Below are 23291 nucleotides of genomic sequence, written 5' to 3'. Positions count from 1 at the left end.
GCATCTGTTTTTCTTTCTTAGTGGTACTTGAAATAAGGGTGCCTCTACTAGCCAGTGACGTCTTGGATTTGAGAAATTGCGGCTCGTTGGCCTGGGGGCTTGGGCGCGCTGCTTCCTGCCTCACTTTGCCCGCCTACCAGTTGAGGGCTGGGAGGAGGACCGCACCGAGTCCTGTCCAGTCTCTGTGGTTTGTGGTTCACGATGCTCTCCATCCTGGGGCATGAATGTGCATCAACAGTCCATCCGCACCCTGGGGTGGAAGGGAAGAGAACCCACCAGGGAGGCTATTGCATCTGGGATGTTCTGACATCTTCCTTTCTAGTTTTTGAATTAGATCTCATACCTGAAGAAGAAAATAGCAGCCGCATTGGTATTTCTTTCTGCCGGGGGCGCTGGATTTTTCCCAGCCCTGCTCTCATTCGCTTTACAGGCAGCTTTCAGGACGTGGGGTTCTATTACAGGGAGAGGACTAGACTCAGCGAGGACGTGAGGTTGCTTCAGATCTTGGCTGTCCCCAGCCTCACGCTCCAGGGTTGTTGACTGCTCTCCTGGAGACCACTCAGGCCCTGGATCTCAGCCCCTTTTGTTCAGCTCGTGCTCCTGCAAAGCAGGAGAGATGGAGTTTCAAACCTTTCATTCAAGAAATACGCCAGAGGTTGCTCTTGGTAGAGGGGGTACAGCCATAGACAGGCCAGACCTGTGGTCCCTGCTCCCAGGAACCTACATTCTAGTGGGGGAGTTGGACAAACAAGAAAACATGAAGTATGTCAGATATAGCTTGTATGTTCTAACGCAAGGGATTAAAGTAGGGCAGTGTGACAGAGAGCGTGACAGGGGAGTCAGGGATGGCCTGAGTGAGGAAGTGACATTTAGGTCAGGCTTTAATGAAAGTAAAAAAACGGATATGTATGTGGGGTGGTGATGTAGGTTTCTAGGCCAGGAAGCAGCTAGTGCAAAGACCCTGGGGCAGGAGTGACCTTGGCATATTTGAGACCACAAAGCAGGCCCTTGTGGCTGTAGGGTGGGGCACAAGGGGGAGAGTGGTAGGTGATGGGTGGTTGGAGGGGGCGGTCAGCTAGGGTGGAACCTGTCCAGCTCCCCAGTCCGGAGGCAGGTGCTGAGGTTTCATTCTGAGCATGATGGTTGGAGCTGGGGGTTAGAGCAAAATGCAGTGGAGGTGTCTTGTCCTCCTGATAACTCCTTGAAGCAACCAGGTGGCACTTGGCTCTGTTGACTGCTGTCGGTTAGCAGTGGTGGGGGTTGGGGGGGAGTTACCTCCGAGACGGCCGGGGGTGTGGGCGAGGGCAGTGTGGGAAACTCAGCCACGTTCATTGACAGCAAACATTGCATGTGGTCACTCCTTGAAGAACATGGAACATCAGATCAGGTGAGGAAGAATGTCGGCGGGAACCACAGCTTAACCCAGCCAAGCCCAGGCAGGGGCGAGGAAGGCCCTGGGGCTCAGTTTTACTTTCGTGTTGTCACTCCGTGATCTCTGGGAGAGGGTGTGAAGGGCCACCACAGACAGGGCTGGCTCTTTCTTCTTAATGCAGGTTTGTGGGATCCCAGAGGCCCAACAGCCAGGTCACCAGCTGGGGAGAGAGTTCTGGAAATACGCCCAGGGTCCCCCCTAAATTGGACATTGGGTGCCTATTGGGGTCAGCACTGGGCCGGGGGACTTTTCCTGTGTGGCTCCCTCTGATGTCACCAGAGTTAGGGGAGCATGTGCATTTGACAGCTTTACCAGAGGCGTTTAATGCTGGGCTTTCTGGGGGAGAACCCTGTAAGTAAAGTTCAAACGCGAACAGAATACCTGAGGCTCTATTCGGTGACTATGGCAAATATTGACAATCATCTTTGGGCTGGTTTAATATGCAGGGTGGAAGTAATGACTTAGAGAAACAGAAATAGTATCAGTGAGACGGCAAGAAAATGTGAGTGAAAAATGAGGTTCTGGGTGTGTCGGGTATGAGTCATGGGTAGAATGAATGACAGTGTGTTTATTTATATTTACGTCCCCTCCCAGTACAGAGCAGTGCTGTCCTGTAGAGTTTTCTGTGATAATGGAAATGTTCTGTATCTACACTCTCTCTAATACAGTAGCCGCTAGCCACACGTGGCCCATGAGTTCTCGAAATGTGTCTAGTGTACCTGAAGGACTGAGTTTTTAATTTAACTTAATTTAACAATTTTTTTTATTTTGGGGCAATTTTAGGTTTGCAGAAAAATTGTAAAGACAGTGCAGAGTTTGGCTGTACTCTTTACTCAGTTTCCCCTGATGTTAATGTCTCACGTAACCCTGATTCATTTGTTCGAACTAAGGAATTCATGTTGTACATTATCATTCACTAAACTAGATTTTGTTCAGTTTCACCAATTTTTCCAGTATTCCCTTTTTCTGTTCCAGGATCCAGTCCTGGATACCATATTGCGTTTAGATTTTATTTAACTTGTCAGAATTTAAGTAGGCAGCTGTGACTAGCGGCTCCCCCGTGAGACGGGGCAGGCAGCTGTAGAGAGCGAACTCCTTTCTGAGCTCTGGGCCTGGCCGAGCAGTGAGCTTGCATTTGTGTTTCTCTTGGGGATGGAGGAAATCTCCCTTTTACTGCATTACCCTGGCTCGGGGAGGGTGTCAGGGAAGCTGGGTGCAGGCTCTGGCTTTGCCATGCTTGGAGAAGCAGTCTGCCTGCAGGCCTGGCGAGCCAGATCACAGCGGGGTGAGTGAGTTCCGCTGCAGATCAGGGGCGCCTGCCCTCGAGCCTGTGGGGCCAGCCAGGAGTGTGTGCAGACCTCTGTGCGTCCCCTGAGAAAGGGGCTCCAGAACCCAAGGCCTTACCCACGGCCGCACTGTCTTCTCCGGGTCAGGAAACCCTGAAGAGCTGTTCTGCCCCACGAAGGAGCAGCATGGGGCCCTTGCAGAGTTAGCAAGCAGCCAGGCCCAGGGGCCCCGTGGCCCTCCTCTACACCTCGCCTCGGCTTCAGGGAAGGCCCGGGGGCCGGGGGCGGTTTCTGTAGAAGCCTCGTTCTTGTCAGCTGAGGCCCCAAGGGAACCTCCCCGAGGCCTGTTGAAGCTTTGATGCCCTGGAGAATGGCCCCAGGGTTTCAACCGTTCACACGCACACAGATGAGTGTATTGTGAGTTCTCTTTTGGGGAACACAGTTTACATCTTAACAACCAGGGGAGACGCCAGACCAGGAGGTCAGACAGGAATTTCCAGGCTAGAAGCCTGTAATGTAAACCTGCCCCCACAAGCAGACCGGCATAGACGCTGCGTGCTCCCGAGAAAGCGGCTGTGACGATAGGAGAGCACCCTTCCGAGGCCTTCGGGGGGCCGTGCAGGGAGAGGCAGGGGTGTGTCTGCTGTGCCTTCAGAGATGCCGAGCACCAGCCAGCTCTGTCCCGAGTTGGCCGCGGTTTGTTTGACTTCAAAACCTGTCTTCCCGCAGCCACAGCTGTGTTTCCCAAAGTGGATTCCATGGTGTTCCTGCTTTTCTGCCCCGAATGGGTCCTGTGTCCCTAGGCCACACCGCACACAGTTGCCTTGTTTGAGACTCACAGAGCACGTCAACTATTTTTAAAGGCCTCCTGTAAGCAAAGCGGTTTAAATCTGAATGATGGGGAAATTCGTCCCAAATTCGGGATCATAAGATCCCACCCTTTGCCTTCGCTGCTTAACACTTGTGACAAACGTCAGCACAACTGGGGCTGTGTGTCACACGCCTGGGGAAGGTCACGTTCTACCCTGTTGAGTGTGTGACGGGAGGGAGGTGGAGGGTTTCAGGAACAAGGCCTCCGGGCTGCCAGATTTCTTAACCTTGAGGGGAAGTTCCTGTGTTCACTCCGGAGAGAAGGGAGATGGCAGAAGTGGGGTGTCCAGGGCTGGTGTTCTTGTCTGGAGGGGTACGTGTACCCTTTGGGGTTCCGAAGGGAACAGGCTCCTGGACAGCGGGCCTTGGGGTCTGGAACTTTTCCGAGGGGGGCTGGATCTGGGAAGTGAGAGCAGAGCTTCTGGAAAGGTGAATCCTGCGCAGCAGGTGTTGCTGGCTCTGCTCTGTTGCTTTGTCTCTCTCGACAGCTCTTTCTGTGATCCGTCTTTTCCCTGTTTTATCCGCTCCTCCACCTTCTAAGACCCCCTCCTCCTTTCTAAACAAATATCTGTCCCCTCCTCGCATTAGGCATCTCCCAAGCCGTCTCTTTGTCTGTCTGTCTAACCACCCATGAAGAGGAATGAGATGTGTGCCTGCGTGTGTTTAAATGTGTATTGGACGTTTCTAAAGTTACTACAGAGAACTTTTTGTTCCCTTTTCTTATCTTAAAAACAGCTGAACTTAGCATTTTATGTTTTTTTTCTTGTATCCACACTGAGTTATGTTTCTTATGGTTATGAGTGATCCTTGACCAATTGTATCTTATTTTTCTCCCCGGGACATGGGAGGCCTCGACAACACCCACTTTGGGCCTGGTCTGCATCTTGCCCCTGGGGACCTGGGAGCCCAGAGGGCAGGAGTGCCCGTCGGGAGCGCTCGCAGGTGTGCCCTGGCGGCCAGGTCTCCGTGGATGGCCTCTCTGACGGTGCCTGGGACTTTTGGAGGAATAGGCAAGAGGGGGCGTCCGAGGAGCGCTGCTGCATGGGGAGAGATGGTTGGAGGGAAAATTATTTTTCCTTTCCCAGTAATTGTTTTGACATGAGCGGTAATTAGCCAACAGCTGACAGACCAGAACTGAAGCGAGAGCAAGAGAATGGATTAGGGGACAAAGCCCCTGCGTTAGACAGCTCGCGGCTGCCCTCAGCGTGGCGGGCTGAGAGCTGGGGAGGCTGAAAGCAGGAGATAGAGCGTGGTGTATTAAGGGTCGCTTCTGAGGTGCCATGAAGGGACCAAGTCGGGGTCAGAAGGGCAGCCTCTGCCCTCGAGGAATTGGGGGCAACCTCGGTTTACAGTGATCAACACCATCAAAAGTGGCAGCTGATTCCAAAGTGGGGCCTGCTCAGTTGCAAACTTACCTGTCTCCTTGTTGGGGTCAAACTGCACTGGGGTCCGTTTTTGTTGGTGGTGGTAGACTTGAGACCAGGGTGACGCTGGCTTTGTGTTACAAACTGGGAACCTTACCTCGTGTCCCCGTGCTCTGGTGCACTTCGTGCCTGGGTATATCTTTGTTGAGAGTTTGAACGACTTTGCCCATATAACCGTCTGGGTCCAGTGCCTTTTGGAGGGAGGTCATTTTTTCAAAGGTTTCACTCGTTTTGGTGTTTCTAGTATCCTTTGAACCTATTTGATAACTTAAATCTTATGAAAGGTTTTGCATTTATTAGCATTAAAAAAATCGGTGTTGTGCTTATGTTTTCTTTCTAATTCTCAATACTGAGCATTTGTGCTTGTCTCAGTCTCAAATTAGCCTGATCTGTGTTTTTATTGTTGTGATCAACCCCCCCGCCCCCAAACACACACAGAGAACCAGCCAGGGTTGCTGAGATTATCCTGCCTGCTAACTCATTAATTCCTATTGCCATATTTATATCCCTTTCTTGTGTTTTCCTTTCATTTATTTTATTGGCTTAAATTTTTTTTTTAATTCTAAAGTCAAATGTTTAGTCCATTTATTTTTACTCCCTTGGCTTTGATAGTGAAATAATTAAGGCTATGAATTTTCCTTCAACTATATAATTCAGGCCTTATCCAATTGTTTTGATATGTTTTTCCTCATTATTTTGTAAATATTGTGTGATTATGGTTTTCAATTCTTCGACCAGAGATTGAGGGCATTTTCTTAAATTTCCAAATGTTTGGGAGTTGGGGCAATGGGGACCTTGTATATTTGATCTTTCATTATTAATATCTACTTTTATTGCTTTCTGGTCAAAGAATGTAGCTTGTGTTATTTATGTCTTTTGCAATTTATTGATATTTTATTGTGGCTTAAATATGCCCAACTTTTTCTTTTTTTTTTTTTTAATGTTCCGTGGCTTCTTGGCAAAAGATATCATCATTGTTTGTAGGATATGATGTTTAATACATTTAGTTCAATCATCCTTTTAAATTAAATTACTGAGATAGTCCACATCCTCAGTTTTGTCCAGCAATCAGCTGTGGACTGAAAGCAGCGCCTTAAGGTTTCCTCCTGCCGTCTTTAGATTCTCCAGCATTTGTGTTGTATCCATTGCAGTGCTATGCCACTTGATAAGTAAAATTTCTCGAATGTTATGCCTTCATTGTGAGTGCTATTTATCATCAGTCTAATTTCCTTCCTGGCATATCTACATTCTCCTCAGCCCCCTCAGCATTCTCCGATGCTCTTGGAATGCTGGTCCCCCCTCTTTAGCTAGAAGACATGTGGATAGTATCTGCATTTGATCAGCTGCCTGGGGGGTGTGAGTATAGACCAGGACTGTGGCTGGCCACATGGGGTTAATTTGTTGTTTCTAGCTGCTTCCTCAAGCCACTGCACTGGGGGCCAGCTCTGTGCCTCAGTTCCTGTTGTCTTAGTGTATCTGTGCCCACCCTTCTTCTGGAGCATTGGGCCAACCCCGAAGATCAGGGAGAAGCTGAGCTGCCCGCAGGAACCTGTGGAGTGTGGTTCTGCTTGCAGGTGGCCCTGGATTTTTTGCTGCAAGTGGTGGAGAATGAGGGACATCCCCAGCATGAAAAGGGTTCTACATGGGGTGGCCTTCATCACTCCATTGCTTGTCTCCAGCACTTTCCACTCCAGATGAGTAGGTTTTAGTGACTTTGAGGCATGCTCTCCTTCGCTGCCTGCCACACTGCAGAGCTCTCTCAACAAGAGCCATGAGTGGGACATCAATTTGCGTCTTGCCCCAGCCCGACCTGCATGGTATATATGTTGCAGCCATCCCTCCAAGCCTGGGGCACGAGGAAGACAGCCTTCCCAATCTCCGGAGATCATGCAGGCATAGGGTTCAAGGTGACCGGATTCAGGAACAGAGTAGTGACCTTCCTTCTCTCCATCCTCCCCTCTGTTGTCATGCAGTACTTTCTAATTTACAGATCCTTTTTGTAAGTGTTGTCTTGTTTGATTTTGGAGACTAGGTAGAATCATCCCCATTTTACAGGTACAGAAGCTGAGGCTCAGTGAGGAGGCACGTAGGCTCCCGAAGTTCACATAGCTGTGTCCCTGAGCGGGCAGCACCACCTCTGGGGACTGAGTCTGCATGAGCCACCGTGTGTATCTGTGATGTCAGGAGCATGCAGCGGTGCTGGGGGCTTCAAATTGGCCACGATGGGAGTATTTATGCCACAGAAATTGGCAAATACTACAAACCAGGGCTCCTCCATCCCTGCCACGGAAAGCAGGCTTATCGGCACACCTGAGGAGCATGAGTGAGGGTCATAAAGATGGAATTTCAGAGCCTTGAATTTTTTTTTTTTTTTAACTTTAGAAAAAGCTATGACTCAAGAAGGATATCATCTGACCACTTGGCTATTAATTGGCAAAGGCAAATTTCGTGGAAACCAGTAAAACCAGTCCTCTTTCCATTATACCCACGTAGGGTGAGGGTGGAGAAGGCCCTCAGAGAGAAGGTGCTTCAGAGGAATTTCAGGAAGGCGGTGGCGGGGCCTGCTGACTCTAGAGAGACTGGACCCTTGACCAGCCCCGGTGACCACAGCTGATGCGGCATTTTTGGCCCTGGCCATTGGGCTGTAGTGACCTCGCCTCCTATGAAGCACATTTCTTTTCCTCTCCGGTTCAAAAAGCAACTTGGTCCCCCATGAGTTCAATAACTGGGTTCTGGGGATTAGAGAGATGTTCTCAACCCCTTTCCAGCTCTGCAGATACTGGTAAGATCCCAAGAGGTGCTGCCAGCCTTGCAAGACTTCTCAGAGGCAGGCCCTGAGGTGGGAGAAGGGGCTGTGTTTGCAGAAAGTTGGAGGTCCCCGCCCCCCCCACGGCCACTGTGGCATCTGAGCAGTGTTTCTGTCCCCGCAGTGAATGGATACCACGCATCAGGGACCCCAGCGCACCCTCCCGAGACTGCCCACATGAGTGTCCGAAAATCCACCGGTGATTCCCAGGTAAGGGGTCCTGTTACGGGAGGTAGGGGGAGCTGTGTATGCAGGCCCAAGGAAGAGGGGTCATTAAGACAAGGACATGACGGGAGTCCAGGTGGCTACAGCCCAGTTCTGCCCTGAGTAGAAAGTGGTTGGTATATCTGGGCCATTCCAGTGTACTGTGACTGGGGGAGGGGGCGGTTGTCACTTGTTGGTTTCTCCAGAAGTCGAGGGCAGTTTGGAGTGGCTGATGGTGGTAGGATAGGAACTGTTGCTGGAGCAGGGGGCTCCATCCTGCTGTCTGGATTCCTGAGACGTAGAGTCCAGATCTTCCATCACTTTAGGAATATGGATGCAGTGGGCCATTTTCCTTTTCTACGTGCCCCTCCCCCACCCCAGACTTCACCCAGGGTGGCATTTTGTAAAATGTTTTACCGTATTTAATAATCTAGCATAGAGGCAGTGACAGGACGGGAAGAAATGGGAGTATGTTTTAAGATTCCCAGTCTGCTTTTGCATTTGTCATCTCAGCTGACGCTTGTGCAAACGCCTGTGGTATGTGTCAGTACTGGTGTTACAGGTGAGGTCACTGAGCCTCAGACTGGTTGAGTGGCTTGTTCAGGTTGACCTGATTACTAAGTGGTCAGACTGGCCCTTGATGACAAGCCCTGTGGTTCTAAGTTGCGTTAAACTTCGTCTAAGAAACTAAAGACTAGTCTTATTTATAGTCTACCTGTGGACTATCAAGAAGATGTTCTTGATGAAGCCTCGAAATTCTGCCAACCTTTTCCAGGAATTAAAATGCCAGGCCCCAAGGGTGGTGGTGATGATGATGCTGTTGCTGATAACAATAGTTGCTTGTCACCAACAACAGTGGGCACTCCGGTGCCAGTCACTGAAAGAACACCTTGCGATCTGTTACTACAGTTACTGCAGGCTACAATGTGACACTTAGCTTTAAGTGCAGCTTAAGAGTGTTAATTTTCGGAAATGTAATTAACTTGTTCTCTTAGGAGGCTGAATGTTGGGCTCAGGTTCAGGTCAGTTAAAACTCTGGGAAAGAATTTGGATGTCTGAGTGGGCCAAGCCTTCTTACCTCTGAATCACTTGAGCCTCTGGTTAAAATGCAGCTTCTGATTCAGGAGGTTTAGGGAGGGGCTGGAGGTTGTGTGTTTCCAGCCAGCCCCCAAGTAATACAAGTGCCGCTGGTCGGGGACCCCAGGGACCACACTTGAGCCTCGAGGCTCCAGGCATTGTCAGTAGTGCACAGCATGTGTGTGTCCTCTTCACGCCCCAGCTCGTGGCACACGTCGCTGCCCTGGCCTTGCGTGTTTCCTGCTGAGCCCCAAGTAGCCTTCTCAACACAGCCACTCTCAGTCTGTTTGATTTGCCATCTGACTGGGGGTGTTTTTTTGAAGACGTCCGCTGAAGTTCTGCTGTGATATAACGTAACTGAAAAAGCTGGTGCTACCCTAGGTATCGTCAGGAAGAATATTGGACCCCCTGCCCACCCCCAATCATTTTTCCTTCCTTTCGTAATAGAACGTGGTTCCCCCGACCCCGAAATATTATGCAGTTGTTACACAACCATTTAAAACAAAATGTATACTGATGCAACCTTCTCAGAAGCCAGTTTGACCGTGTGTACTCTAAGCCTTTGACCCAGGAATTTCCCTTCTAGCCTCTGGTCTTGGAATATGTTCAGGGATCCTGATTTATGTGTGAAGCTGTTGTTCAAGTATTATTTACAGCACAGTGACATGGGACCCAACCTAACCGTCCAGCAATAGGGGATGGGCAAAATGGACTTTGGCACTGACCGTCCGTCCAGCCAATGATATCATGCAGCCATTAAAAAGCTGCCTTCTGAGGAAAATTTAATGACTTGGGAAAATGTTCATAACATAATATCGAGTGGGAAAAGCAGAACACAAACTGTGTACAGTCTTATTTGGGAGGAGGAAAGCTATTCATATGTGATGATTAATGACTCGAAGAAAAATAAACCAGAACATCGATGGTAGTTGAGTCTGCATCTAAGACCATGGCGCTCTGTCGGGGGACATTTGGCAATGTCTGGAGACATGTGGTTGTCCCACTGGGGTGGGGGTGCTACTGGCATCTAGTAGGCCAGGGATGTTACTGACCATCCCACAATGCTCAGGACAGCCTGCATCAACAAAGAATTGTCCAGTTCAAAAAGGTTAATGGCGCTGAGGTTGAGAAACCTTGGTTCCAAGACCGTGAGTAATTTTTTTTTTCTTTACGCTTTCCAGTATTTTTCAAATTTAATGAAATGAACACATTTTACTTTTATAGCAGGCAGATACAATAAGCGTTATTAAAACAAGAAGGTAGATGCAAGGCACTGGTCTTGGGGATTCCGGGAAGGAGAGCTCTAGAGACCCCAGGCCTGGGCGGGCACGACCGCTTCAGGACCGGCGGAGCTGAGCATAGTCTCCTTGGATGATAATGTTGAGAGTTGAGGTGTCATCGAAGTCACAGAAATAAATAACGCAGTCTGTGGAGAGAGCAAATATGCATTTCTTCACCAGTTCCCGGAACCATAAGGTGGAATATTATCCTGTTAGGCCGTGGAGGGATTTGTGAATCTGTGGAGCTGGCTTTCCACAAAGGTGCTGGAGGCCAGTTATAGAAATAGGTTAAGAAGGTCTCGTATTTACAGAGAGTGCTACCAACAATTGATCCCCAAAGTATCTACAGCACTCTTCAGCGGGCATAACATTTACTCACCCTGTCCCAGGCTGTCAGTTATAATTCATGGCAATTATGACTTAGTAGTATTTGAAGAATGTATGGATGGGTGGGTGGGTGGGTCAGGTGGCTTGCTCAGGGTTTGGTCAAAAAACCCTGTTGTGTTCCTCTTTGAGCCAGCTAATCAGGGAAATTAGAATGTTGGTGGAGGTGGGGAGTACATACCTAATCTTCATGGAAACCAGGATTGTGTCCCCACCGTGCCCCGTCATGGGAGGACCGATGGCTGGGTGCCCAGCAGCCCCTGGGGTGGCCGCCCTCTCCATTGCCCAGCCCTGGGAGACCTGGACGGCTGGGCACAGGTGGTGTGGTGATCTAGTGCCACCCAGTGGAGGTTTTCAAGTCTGCAGCCCTGGGGCGGGCTGCCTGGGTACTGGATAAATGGGGCCCACCTGATTGTGGGGCGCAGAGGGGCCGAAGGCTGACAGTCTCGCCAGCCTTTGCAGAAGCACATTCTAGCCTGTCCCCTGCCCTCCTGTCTGGGGCTGTGGTGGGAGCCCTCTGATCTCTGCCCAGGGACTGGAAGGGTAAGGGACCTGCCCACCAGCGCCCAGGCCCTTTTGTGACCCATCTTTCAGTCGTTCTGGCTTCCCGTGAACTTCCCCCAGGAAGACACAGGAGAGAAGAAAGGGATTGTGACTAAGGGCTTAGAGACCTAAGGGGCCCATGGGAGAATGGAGTTTGAAGTGGACAAAGGGGTGAAATGCTGGGAGCTCATGGACTTAATGTCCCCCCACCCCCCCACCCCCACAATTCAATAATACACTTTCTATTGAGTATCTACTTCTTGACCAGGCACTGAGTCACAGAAACAGCCCCTGCCTTGATGGGGGTTTATAGCTAATGCTGGAGAAAGACATGAGATAAATGGTTATTTTGTCCCAGCAGTGATAAGGGCTGGGGGACGTGCGTGCTATGCGGACCTGGCTGGGTGGTGGTGGAAATGTCAGTGATAGACTCTGTAAGGAAAGAGACTTAAGCTAAGACTGGGAAGGTGAGCAAGGGTTTATCTTGGCAAAGAGGTGGGGGTGGGGGGTGGGGGTAGCATTCCAGATGGAGGGAACACACATGTGGATGCTTGGAGGCAGGAAGGAGAGCAGTGATGTCAAAGAACCTGTAGAGGCCGAGTGGGGCTGTGGTTTATTAAATTAGCAGGTGTAGGGAGGCTGGAATATGAGGCTAGAGGAGTCTGCACGGGCCTCTTTGGAGGAGCTTGGGTTTTATTCTAACTGAGAAGCCATTGAGAGGCTTCATACTGGATCCCAAATGCCGAGGGGGTGGGACCAGACTGCTCACAGGGCAGGAGATGGCGGGGAGAGGACATGCACAGCGGGGCTTGCTGGATCAGTTGCAAATGACCCACTGCAGTCCACCAAGCACTGCCCTGTGCATCACTACCCTCGAGTGGTCCTCACCTCACAGTGACAGTACAGTGGCCCAGGTGGGGTTAGGAAAGCAGGCTGGGAGCGATTTGAAAAAAGGGAAGGAGAAAAACTTTCTAGAATCATAGGCACAGGAAATTTTAAAAAAAAGCACTTTTATTATGGAGATTTGCAAATGTTTATAGAAATAGAAGGAATACTAAAATAAAGTACCATGGACCAGTCGTGTAACTTCAACAATTATTTGACCAATCTCATTTATATTCCCATTCCCAACCGCTAACCCCTGTATCCCCAACTGGGTTATTTTAAAGCAAATTCTTGACATACGGTTTTAACTATAAATGTTTCAGAATGTGTCCCTGCGGGGGAAAGCATGAGCACAGTACCATTAGCACACTTGAGAAAATATTAGTTCAATAATATTATCTGATGTCGTGTATATACACACACAGACAATGGAGTACTACTCAGCCATAAAAAAGACAAAATGGTGCCGTTTGCAACAACATGGATGGTCCTTGAGAGTATTATGCTAAGCCAAATAAGTCAGATAGAGAAAGACAATTACCGTATGATTTCACTCATATGTGGAAGGTAAACACATAGACACAGAGAGCACATTAGTGGTTACCAGATGGGAAGGGGGTGAGTGGAGGATGAAAGGGGTGAAGGGGCACATGTGTGTGGTGATGGATGGAAAGTAGACTTTTGGTCATGAACACAATGTAGTCTATACAGAAGCTGAAATATAATGTTGTACACCTGAAATTTACATAATGTTATAAACCAATGTGACCTCAATAAAATAAAATCATCTGATATATATATTATCCATATTCGTACTCTCCAATTGTCCTCAAAATACTGCTCTTCTTCCCAGTCCAGGATCCATTCAGGTTTCACACATGGACACATCAGTTGCTATATCTCTTTGGTGTCTCTCGCTCGCTCCAAATAGCTTTATTGAGATGTAGTTCTCTTAGCAGTTAATTTACCCATTTAAAGGGTACAACGCAGTGGTCATAGAGTTGTGCAACCATTGTTACATCAATTTTAGAACATTTTCATCACCCCGAAAGAATCCCCATAACCCTTAGGCAACCACTGATCTGCTTTCTGTCTGTATAGATTTGCCTGTCCTGGACAGTTCGTATGAATGGAATCACGCCATCTGTGGTCTTTTGACTCTGGCTTCTTTGACTTTAGAATAGTATTTCAAGGTCCGTCAATGTCATACGTATTAGTACTTTGGTTTTTGTGGCTAAATAATGCTCCATTGTATGGATTTGCCGTTGCCATTTCATCTCAGTTATCATTTTAGTCTCTTTAAGTCTAGACTAGATTTCTGCACTCGTTTGTTCCTTGGAGCCCAGCTCAGTTGTCTTGTAGAATGACCTCCATTCTTGGTCTAATTGTTTGCTTGTGCTTAGACTCAGGCTCAGCAGTTTTGGCAAGAATACCACCTGGGGCCTATCCAGTGCTTCCTGCCGTGGCCCCAGGAGCCGCCCACTCCAGGCTCTCACCTGCTGCTGATGCTGAGTTTGAGCTCTGGGTTAATGTGGTGGCTACCAGACTTCTCCTTTGAGGGGGACGTTTTCCATTTTTAGTTTGTCAGTAATCTGTGGGGTAATCGGGTGAGACCATGTGCCTATCCTGTTCCCTAACAATCTTTGCACTCACCGCTTTGAGCATCTTTAATAATCACGGACTAAATTCGTTTCGACTTTGGGGTTTGCAAATGATGATTTTCTAATTCCTTGTACGTTTTTTGTTGGCATTCTTCCATAAAGAAATGCTGCCCTCTCTCTCTCCTCGCCTTTTTATGTAAATCACTTGTAGTCATTATTCACATTCATGCTCAAATTGTCCCAAATTTGGCTTGTGGGAGCCTCTTTAAGCTGGTGCCTGGGTCCTTTTGTTATATCGTGGCATTCTTTGGACACTTTCTTACCTCTCAGCACAATAAGATGTTCCAGGTCCACCTGGCATTTGGAATTGGCCATTTTGCCAAGGAACGTGAGTTCCTTTTAGCGGGCAATAGTATTTAGAAACCAGCTTCCAGCTAGTAGGTGTTCCCACCGAGACGGAGGTCTCACTCCTCCTGGGCCCTTTCAGTGTAGTGCTGTGGGGTGTGTATGTGATGCATATATATGTACATGATGCACGGATATGACATATGTTTATGTATATGACACTGGAACAATAGGCAGAGGTCAGCAGCAGCAAGTGCAGAGCCTGAGACTGCCTGGAAGAACCTGTGATCCTCTGCCCGTCCCCCCAGCTGAATCTGCACAGCTGTAGGGCAGAGATAGAGAAGGTGCTGGCACACACCCTTGGAACGTCACCCTCAATGCCATTACTTGCACTCCTGTCCTGGCCCAAGTTATAGGGAGGGGCGTGGCCTTGGGGTCCAGCTTCATTCTACAGAGCCTTGGACACAGTGGTCCCCAAATCCATATTTGTGGATGATGGAGATCTTTTTTGTCCCCTGCAGAGACACCTGGAAAACAAGAGACTGTCCCAGGTCTAAAAGTGGAGAGATGGTGGAAGCTAGAGAAAAGAGTTATTCGGGCTTGCGTTCCAATTTCCTCTGTTTATTTGCCTTGTGACCTTAGACAAATTAGTTTTTGCAAGCCTCAGTTTCAAAGTCTGTAAAATGGAGTTGATGCCACTGAACTTGCTGGGGTTGGGAGGATGGCCAATGCCTAGCCTGGTGCCTGCCTCAGAAGCAAGCACTCAGTGGCAGGGGCCCTTGCAGACTTTCCTCCCACTAGTAGTTATCCTCTTCGTCCTTCTCCTCATCACCATCACCATCAGCACCAAAATATAGATTCGAAGGCTGTTGCCAGGGCTGCTGGTGCACTGGTTGCCCTTCCTGGTGGGCTGGAGTGGGAGCACGGTGGTGCTGTGTGTCCACGACAGGGAAACTGTTACAAGCTGCAGGACCCATCCCAAAGACTCCCCTTCCCCTCCCCTCCCCCTCCCCCCTCCCCCCCCTGGCATGTAGCCTCTGCATGAGTGAGCCTGTAAGAGAGCTCTGCACCTGTCTCTTCTCCTTGGAGAGGGGCACCGGGGTTCGTGCTGTGCAGCCTCTGCCTGCCTCCCTCCTGGGCGGCCCAATTTTAGCAAGTTCCCTGGGGCAGAACTGCTAGCTTGGGAGAGACCAGGGTGGGTGACCTGGATGAGTTGATGCATTAAAAACATCTGCGGAAGCTATAGTTGGTCATAAGCTTGACGTTGCCCAGAGCCTGTTGGGACTGCTGGGGCAGCTGCCTTAAGTAGGGAGCCTGATGAAATAACAGAACATAGGTCAGTGTGCCTCCAAGGGAGGTCCCCAGAGTTGGCATCAGAGGCACTGGCCCTGCCTGAGACCTTCTGGGTCACAAGCTCTGGGAAGTGCAGCTGGGACTCAGCTTTGGGCGAATTCCCCAGTTAATTCTGACACACTCCAAAGCAAGATGTCAAGGTTAGTGAGTTCATTTTCTTGCCTGTGAAATGGATGATCTAAAAGGTCCCTCGGTTTCATTAGTTGACTTTACTTACCAGCCAAAATAGGTCTAGATGGGAGCAGGGGACTGAGGTGACCATAGCAAGGACTCCGTCAAGCTCCCTTTTTGCCTGATGAGCAGATGAGTTCCTGAGGCAGGGGCTGACCCCCACCCCTGGATGTCATCCTCCCAGGTGGTCCAGAGCTGTGCTGGCCCAGGGATGGGGGCTGCTGGTTCCCTGAGACTTGCTGGAAAAGTCTTTCCATGCTTTTTCTGGGCCTTTTTTCCATGAAGTCCTGACAGCCTTACATTCCACTAGAGAAAGGATAAGGCACCAAGTCCCAGGACACACAGTGGCCACCCACAGGGCCTGAGGGGTGAGCTTGCTTCCCAGCTTGTCGTGTGGCTCAAGACAGGAGTGGACATCACATGTCCCACTCAGGGACCCTACTGAATCTGTAGTGTAACTGCTAATAGTGAGACAATAGAGACCAGAATTGATGCTCCCCTTTAGGGTCATAGGCTTTTAGGACCAGTGTGGTGTTTTCGGCTGGCGGCCCTTAATTTTCCGTGCCAGAACCATCCTGGGAGTGGGGCAAGCTGCTGAGGACCTGTGGGCTCAGAAGTACTTGGGACGATGGTTTTCTTGCCGGCAACCGGAAGACGCAAAAAGGCAATCCAAAGTCTGAATGAAAGCCGAAACACGGCTCAGCTGAAAATCCCTCCCAGCTCTCAGGGTTGGGAGAGCGGCAAGTCCTGGAGGTGGCCGAGCGCCCCAGTGCCCATTGCACACATTTAGGGTTTGATGTGTTGGACCTGGGGAATTCAGAATGAGATGTCATGTTCTGAATCCTCAGTGCCAGGAGGCGGTGGCCTGCAATCTGCCTTAACCCCCTGCTTCCGGGTGGATTCTGCAGGTTCAGGCAGCCAGCACGCGGAACCACTCACCAGCAGAGGGCAGCTGAGGGGTTAACTCCCCAGATCACAGACTGGGAGAAGAGGAGGCAGACCTGGTTTGGAGCCGTTCCCTTGGAGCCTCTGCTGGAGGGTTCCTCCAGTTTGCCTTCAAGCCGGGAGCAGCGTGGGGTCAGGATGCTCCTGCCTGCCCTCTCGCAGAGTATGGTGACATAGGAGTTAACGGCAGCCTGAGCATCCCGAACTTCCCCAGCACGGGGCTTTTAACCAATCCCTCCACCTTCAGGGAACCCGAATGAAAAAGAATGCCCAATATGGAGAACAGCTTTGATGATGTTTCTTGCCTCTCTCCCCAGAATCTGGGATCCTCGTCACCAGGCAAAAAGCAGAGCAAGGAAAACACCATCACGGTAAGTGGCTCCTATGGCGTGCTCACAGGTTGAGCGTCAAGCTGGGGCTTTTCAGCCACAGCTGGGCTGTTGCCATGGCAGTGCGGACCGCTGAGTGGAAGCGATGCCCAGCCTGGAATCGGGGAAGTTCCAAAGCTTGGATGTAGCCGAAGTTTCCCCCTGCCTCCCCCAACCCCCTTCCGTCTGTTGATTCCATATTTCACTTTTTCTCTCCGGATGGTGGTTGGGAGGATGCCGAAGCCATTTCTGCGGGGCGGGCAGGGGATGGTACAAGTACAGGAGTGGGTTGAAGGGGGTGGACTGTGCCCTGTGCAAGTGACGTGACGTGTAAATTACAGCCACGGCGGGGTTGCTTTTGTGCAGGGTAACTTCTGGAAGATGTCAAAGTTAAAAGCAAGAGAAAGCGCCCTAAGAATAGAGTTCCTGGGAGTTCCTGATGGGAAGCAGGCAGCCTCTGCCGAGTGGCCAGACCGCCTCCTGGGGCTCTTCCAAAAGCCCGCCAAGCCCCCACGTGGAGGCTAGCAGAGGCTCCCCTGCACCCGACATCTGCCCTGTGCTCGGGGAAAGTGGGCGCTGGACATGAGTGCCTCCTCCATCTAGAGAAACGAGTTGTCCATCGGCTCAGACAGCTGAGAACCTGGAGATGTGAGAAGTGTGGTCCTGGGTTTGCTATTTGGACACAAGTGCAGCCAAGCCGGGAGCGGGGCATTGCTGTCTCAGGCGCCGTCATGCACAGTTCTCAGCCGTTCTGACCACTGCCACGGAGCTGAAACCAGCAGCGGCTGTGCTCCCCTGGCTCAGGCAGGCTGAAAATCCTGCTTGGGAGGAAAAAGAGGGTCAGGCAAACAATAGCAACAGACATAACGCTGCCACCTTTGTGTGCTTTTATTATGCAAAGTAGCAAGCTGAGTGGCCCATTTAATTCTCCACTCATGGTGTGAGGTGTGGGTGAGGGCACTGATGTAGTTTGGGGATTATGAACTGGACTCTACCCAGAGTGTCAATTTCAGCACCTACTAGCTGGGCCACAGCCTGGGGCAGGTCTCTGGGTCTCAATGCCCACATCTGTGCAATGGGGAGATGGTGGGCTCTGCGCCACAGGGATGGTATAAGGACTAAATGAGTCCCTACTTGGAAACAACTTAGAGCCTGGCACATAGTGAGTGCTGGAAACACACTAGTATTCTTGTCACTCTGTTTACAGATGAGGAAACTGAGGCACAGAGCACTATCCTGCCCAAAGTCACACAGCTGGGAAGCATCAGGACTCCAGAGCTGTGCTCTTACCCTTCCCTGGTGGGAGTTGCCTCCGGAGGGCAGGGCGGCTCAGCCGTGTGGACTGAGTCTGTGCAGCCTCCTTGTTACTGGAGCTGAGGGGCCACTGGGGCAGCCCCGGGACAGACTTCCCAAGGCCACAGACCCTTATCTTCAGATTGTCTCAAAACAGCCCCAGAGTGCTGGGGCAAAGCAGAAGCTCCCAAAACTTCCCTGAAATAGGGGGAAAGAGGGAGAAGAAAGTGCAAGAGGGGGATATATTAGAATTGTAGGAGAGTGAGAAAGAGAAATGTAAAGCGAAAAGCAGAGTGTTATGCCTCCCGGACTTGCCCAAGAGGCCTTTGGTTGATGATGCCCAGGCCTGGAGGAGGGCCTGAGTCACCTGCTGTGTCCTGTCCTTCAGGCAGAGCTCAGGGCTTTGTCCCAGGGGGCTGGGCATGGCCCAGGGTCTCCTTGGCTGCACTCCTTGTCCATACCTGCCTCAGGGGCCTTCCCTCCTCCTTCCCGCTGACTCGGCGGGAAAGTTTGCATTATAACCAATATCCCCAGAGGTTTTAAATGAACACTCCAGTCTTGGGGAATTTTTGCTGGGGAAGCTGAGCAGGGGAAGGGCTGGCCAAAGGGCACAGAGTGAGTGAGGATGACCTGGGTCTGCTGGCTGCCAGCCCAGGTGACCCCACACAGCTCCAGGCTGCAGATGGGCTGAAGACGTCTGTATCGCTGCTCTTTCCCTTCCACGTAGCACTGGCTTTCCCTGGGTTCAGCCTGGGTCCTGATCCTCCAGAGCTGACAGTTTCCCAAGGAGGGGACACTGCAGGGCTGTTCAGAGGGGACGGAGGGAATCACAGCCCAGCTCCCAGGAGGTGGGGGCAGAAGCTAATGTCTCCCTGGCTTGTGGGGATGGAGTGAGCAACTTCTCGCGCTGTGTGACCCGCGGAGCAGAAATCTGCAAGCCTGGGCAGCAGAGGGTGGTGCATCCAGGTCCCAGTCTGGGTCATGGTGGGGCTGAGGGGCGAAGATGGAGCTTGATTCTGATGCTCCGGCTTCCCCACCCGGCCCAGAACACGTTTTGAAGGGCAGATACGTGAGCCTCTTGACAGCATTAGGGCCTCGGCGGGGCCGGCAATCAAGTAGGCTGCTGGATTGGGAGTGACAGGCACTCACGGCAGCTCACAGCCCTCGGCGCAAACATGATGTATCAGGGTTTAGAGGATTTCAGAAAAGATGACGACAAAGCCACCCGGCCACACTCCTCTCCTAGAAAGAGGAATTTGGGGACTCCTGTTTTCCTCAGCCTCAGCTTCTGGATGTCACCTGTCTGTGGTCCCTGGGTGGGAGCTCGTGGGCTGGAACTGAGCCCTTGGGGTCATTTCTTTTCTGCTTCCACAGACCCCAGCTCTGGCTTTTCCCCTGCCACAGCCTCCCAGACCAGCTTCTCTCCAGGAGGAAATTCGGGGTCTGCTTGGTTGTGAAACCATGTCCTCGTCTGTGCTGCAGGCGGCTGGTCAGATAGGTGGGCGAGGAGCTGTGGCCCCTGCCCTCCAGCACAGCCTCCATGCTGGGCCAGGCAGGGGCAAGGGGCAGGGGTGTGCTCAAGGCCTCCCCACGCCAGGCCCCCTGGGTGGGTCGCACTTGTGTTCAGCGGCTCTCGTGCCATGGCCAGGCGCCTTTGTTGAGTGACTACTGCTGTCCCCTCAGGCCCCCCCGGAGAGTTTGTGGGGGCGGCCCTTTTGGCTCTGGCTGCCCCTGTGTGGGATGGCCCTGGTGGAACCTGAGCTGTACAGGGGACACTCTGACTCTCGGGGGGGGGGGGGCGTGTGTGACTATTTATCTGAGTGTTGGAGAGAAGAATTGGTGCCAGAGCGAAGATGCCACTGCTTTAAGGATGGTGATCTCAGGGGGAGCAACAGTGGGAGTGGCTCCCAGAACTTCCCCTATTCTGTATACAATGGGAGGCGTACCCCTCTCCTGCTCCCTGTCAAGGACCCCTTCCTACATGAGCCCCTGCCTTGGACGGGGGCGTGGCATAGGTCCGTCTCAGTGTGTTGGAAAGGTAGTGTGACACAGGTTAAGTGCCTAGACCCTGGAGCCAGATCTTCTGGCTTCAGACCCTGGCTCCACTATGACACACAAGCTGGGTGATCTTGCATAAGTTATTTAACCTGTCTGTGCCTTAGTTTCCTCGTCTGTAAAATAGGGTAATAATATCCCTGCTTTACAGCATTGTTGTGAGGATTAAATGAGCTAATTCACGTAAAGTGCTTAGAACAGTGGCTGGCACATGATTAGCTCTTATTAGAGCAGAAGTGGTTCCTTAGGACCCCCTCTGTTTTGCCGGTAGAGGATGGAATTGAGGCACTTGCTGTGCCCAGGACGCCTTGGGAGGAGGACGAGCTCTGTGCCAGAGCAGCAGAGGTGGATGGGACAGGAATCCGCACGTGGAGGGTTCCAGGGGCAGAGGCCTCTCTCCCTTCTCTTCTCTCTCTGGACCTTGGAGCACTGCTGGATCGAGCCCGGGGTCATCCCAGGCTGGCTCTCTGTTTCCGGCCCCTCTGATCCAGGGACACTGAGCCTTGCCTTTGAGGCCTGTGGTCATAGAAGCACAGGGCAGTCATAAGAGTGGTGGCCCAGGAATTAGGAACTAGGATCCCAACCCTGCCCGGCCACTTTTTAGCTGTGTAATAGTGGGCAAGGGACTTCATTTCTCCATGCCTCAGTTTCCTCATCTGGGCATGATCCTGCACTATAGGTTGCTACAAATAAACATTTCAGCTCTGATTGCTTCCCAGATATTAGCACACCCCACAGCTCTCACCACCCCCTCCACTGCCTCCCTCTCCCCGGAATCGTCTGTTCTTCCCACCCCTAGTTTCTCGTTTCAGGGAACGGAAACAGTCCTGTCCACGCAGGCCAGTCCACTCAGGGCTTTGGCACTCCGGACATTTCCCGTTGGAGAGCTCTTGGTTCTGGGGGGTTGTCCTGTGCCGCGTGGGATGTTTTCCAGCATCCCTGGCCCCTACCCACCCAATGCCAGTAGCAACCCTGCCCCCAAGTTGTAACAATCAAAAATGTCTCCACATTGCCAGGTGTTGGGGGGGATGGAGGGAGCAAAGTCACCCTGGTGGACACTCACTGAGTTAACATCACAGTGCTGTGAAGTCTGTCTGTAAAGTGCCCCGTGTTCTCCTCCTCATCCTCTTTACTGCACTGCTCTGGGCTGCCATCGCATCTCCTGTCACTGTGGAGCCTCCCCCCGGGGTCGGGGTCGTGGTCCGCATTCTCCCTCTGGTGCTCCAGTGCGGCTGCGCTGCAGCGGGCTCGCCCCAGAGCAGCCCACACACGGCACTCCCCTGCCAAACGCTCCCCCGTCTCCGCGCCCCTCCAGCCTCAGTGTCCCCGGATTCTGAGCCCCAGCCTCACAGAGCAGCTTGTTCCCCAGCCATGGGGGGCATCCTCAGACCTGGGCCTGTCCCCCTGCAGCACTGGTCACCTGTCACCTTCCCCCCGCCCCGCCCCCGCCTCAATCCTCCTCTTACTACCTGAATGTCACTCCCTCTGAGATTCCTCCCCTGAGTCCCTGGCCCTTCCCATAGCCTGTACGCCATGCTTACCCCAGCCGTAGATTCATCCCAAAGTATTGCCGTTACTTGTTTACTGGTTTGCCTTCCTCACAATGCTATAACCCCGGGAGGGCAGAGGTTATACCTTGTCTTTAGCCTCCAGTTGTTGCCCCGACAAACCTGTACTGAGCACCCATCAGGCACCCATGCTGTGCCGGGTACCAGGGAAACAGCAGGACAAGGTGGTCTGCCTCCCCTCATGGAGCAGACGGGCTGGCGAGGAAGAGAGATGCTCAGTAAACAATCAGGAGACATATAATTGCAATCGTGTGTGTGCAGAGTGCTGGGGAATCTAGAGCTGTGTTGCCGTGGAAAGTGGACGAGCAAGTGTTCTGTTGACCAGCATCGTGGTTGGGGGCTTGAGTTCTGCCCTCAGCCCAGGCTGGAGTCAAATACTTAACTTCTGTGGTCCTCGGTCCCCTCGTATAAAATGAGGCCAATGTCACGTGGCTCATGCGGTTGCTGGGAAGATGAAGTGAGAATGCGTGCAACGCTCTTGGCAGGGTGCCCAAGGAAGTGCTCCCCAGGAATTTGAGTCATTGCAGCTGCCTCCCACGAGGGGCTGGCCAGGTGCAGTTCTCGAGATGCCCCCCAGGGTGTGCAGGGCTCTGTGAGGATTTGGGGAAATCCCTGTGGGAGGGCTGAGAAATCCTAAAACCAGAGTTGACAGAGGCGAGGACAGGCACCCTGGGACCCCTGGCCAGTCCATCCAAGGACTGATGTCCCCACAAAGTCGCAGAAGCCACAAGAGAGATGAGGCCTTATCCTCCCGTCCCCTCTCCTCCAACCCAGCTAGCTCTCCTTCAGTGGGAGTTCCAGGGCCTTCTAGACCCAGACAGGGCCCTTGAGAAGACATTTACACCCCCTTCAGAGTGGGTGTAAGGCCTCCAGCCCCCTAGTTCCAGGATTCTTAATGCCCAGTGTAATGGCATAGTGAATTTATCATTAAATTTGGTTGAAATTATGGACTACCTTATTAAGCAAAATAAAGATGGACTGTGACCACCATTGTTTGTTGAAACAAGGATAGCCAGAACACGGAATGAGCAATATGTGAAACTGTGGAATCCATCCCGTGTTTCCATGATGTTCGCAAGTAAGGCCCACACGACAATGGTCATCAAAGCCCTAGAAGGAGCCTCATCTCTGCACACACCTTGGGGTGTTAGCCTGAAAAGAGGGTTTGGGGAGACCGTTGGCTGATGCTGGACGTTGAAGGCTCGTCTCCCCCTGAGCAGGCTCCTGAAGGCCAGTGGCACCTTGACCTGGAGGAATTCGGTGTCCAGTGTTCTCTGGTCCTTCCTACCGTGTCATGCTTCCTTCCAGAGGGAGAGTCTCCGCCCTCACGTCAGCCAGATGTCAGTATCCAGGAGGAGGGATCTCCCTCCTTGGCTCAGACTTCTCCTGTCCTCTCCTCCC

General features: G+C 51.6%; 1 protein-coding gene across 18 annotated transcripts in view; it reads left to right on the top strand.

Annotated features, from left to right (window-relative positions):
• Nucleotides 1–23291, top strand: part of GAS7 (growth arrest specific 7) — a 219070-nt gene that overhangs the window by 162265 nt on the left and 33514 nt on the right. For 10 of the 18 annotated variants that reach the window (XM_023653502.2, XM_023653503.2, XM_070226546.1 and 7 more), the window contains exons 4-5: nucleotides 7943–8028; nucleotides 16924–16977. In XM_023653502.2, coding sequence (XP_023509270.1) covers nucleotides 7943–8028; nucleotides 16924–16977 — 140 coding nt within the window. The remainder of the gene's footprint in view (nucleotides 1–7942; nucleotides 8029–16923; nucleotides 16978–23291) is intronic. The other 8 variants (XM_070226552.1, XM_070226558.1, XM_070226557.1 and 5 more) reach the window with 1 other exon arrangement.

The sequence above is a fragment of the Equus caballus genome, chromosome 11 (genome assembly GCF_041296265.1).
Source record: "Equus caballus isolate H_3958 breed thoroughbred chromosome 11, TB-T2T, whole genome shotgun sequence".
NCBI lineage: Eukaryota > Metazoa > Chordata > Mammalia > Perissodactyla > Equidae > Equus > Equus caballus.
This window is presented reverse-complemented; position numbering and strand designations above follow the sequence as displayed.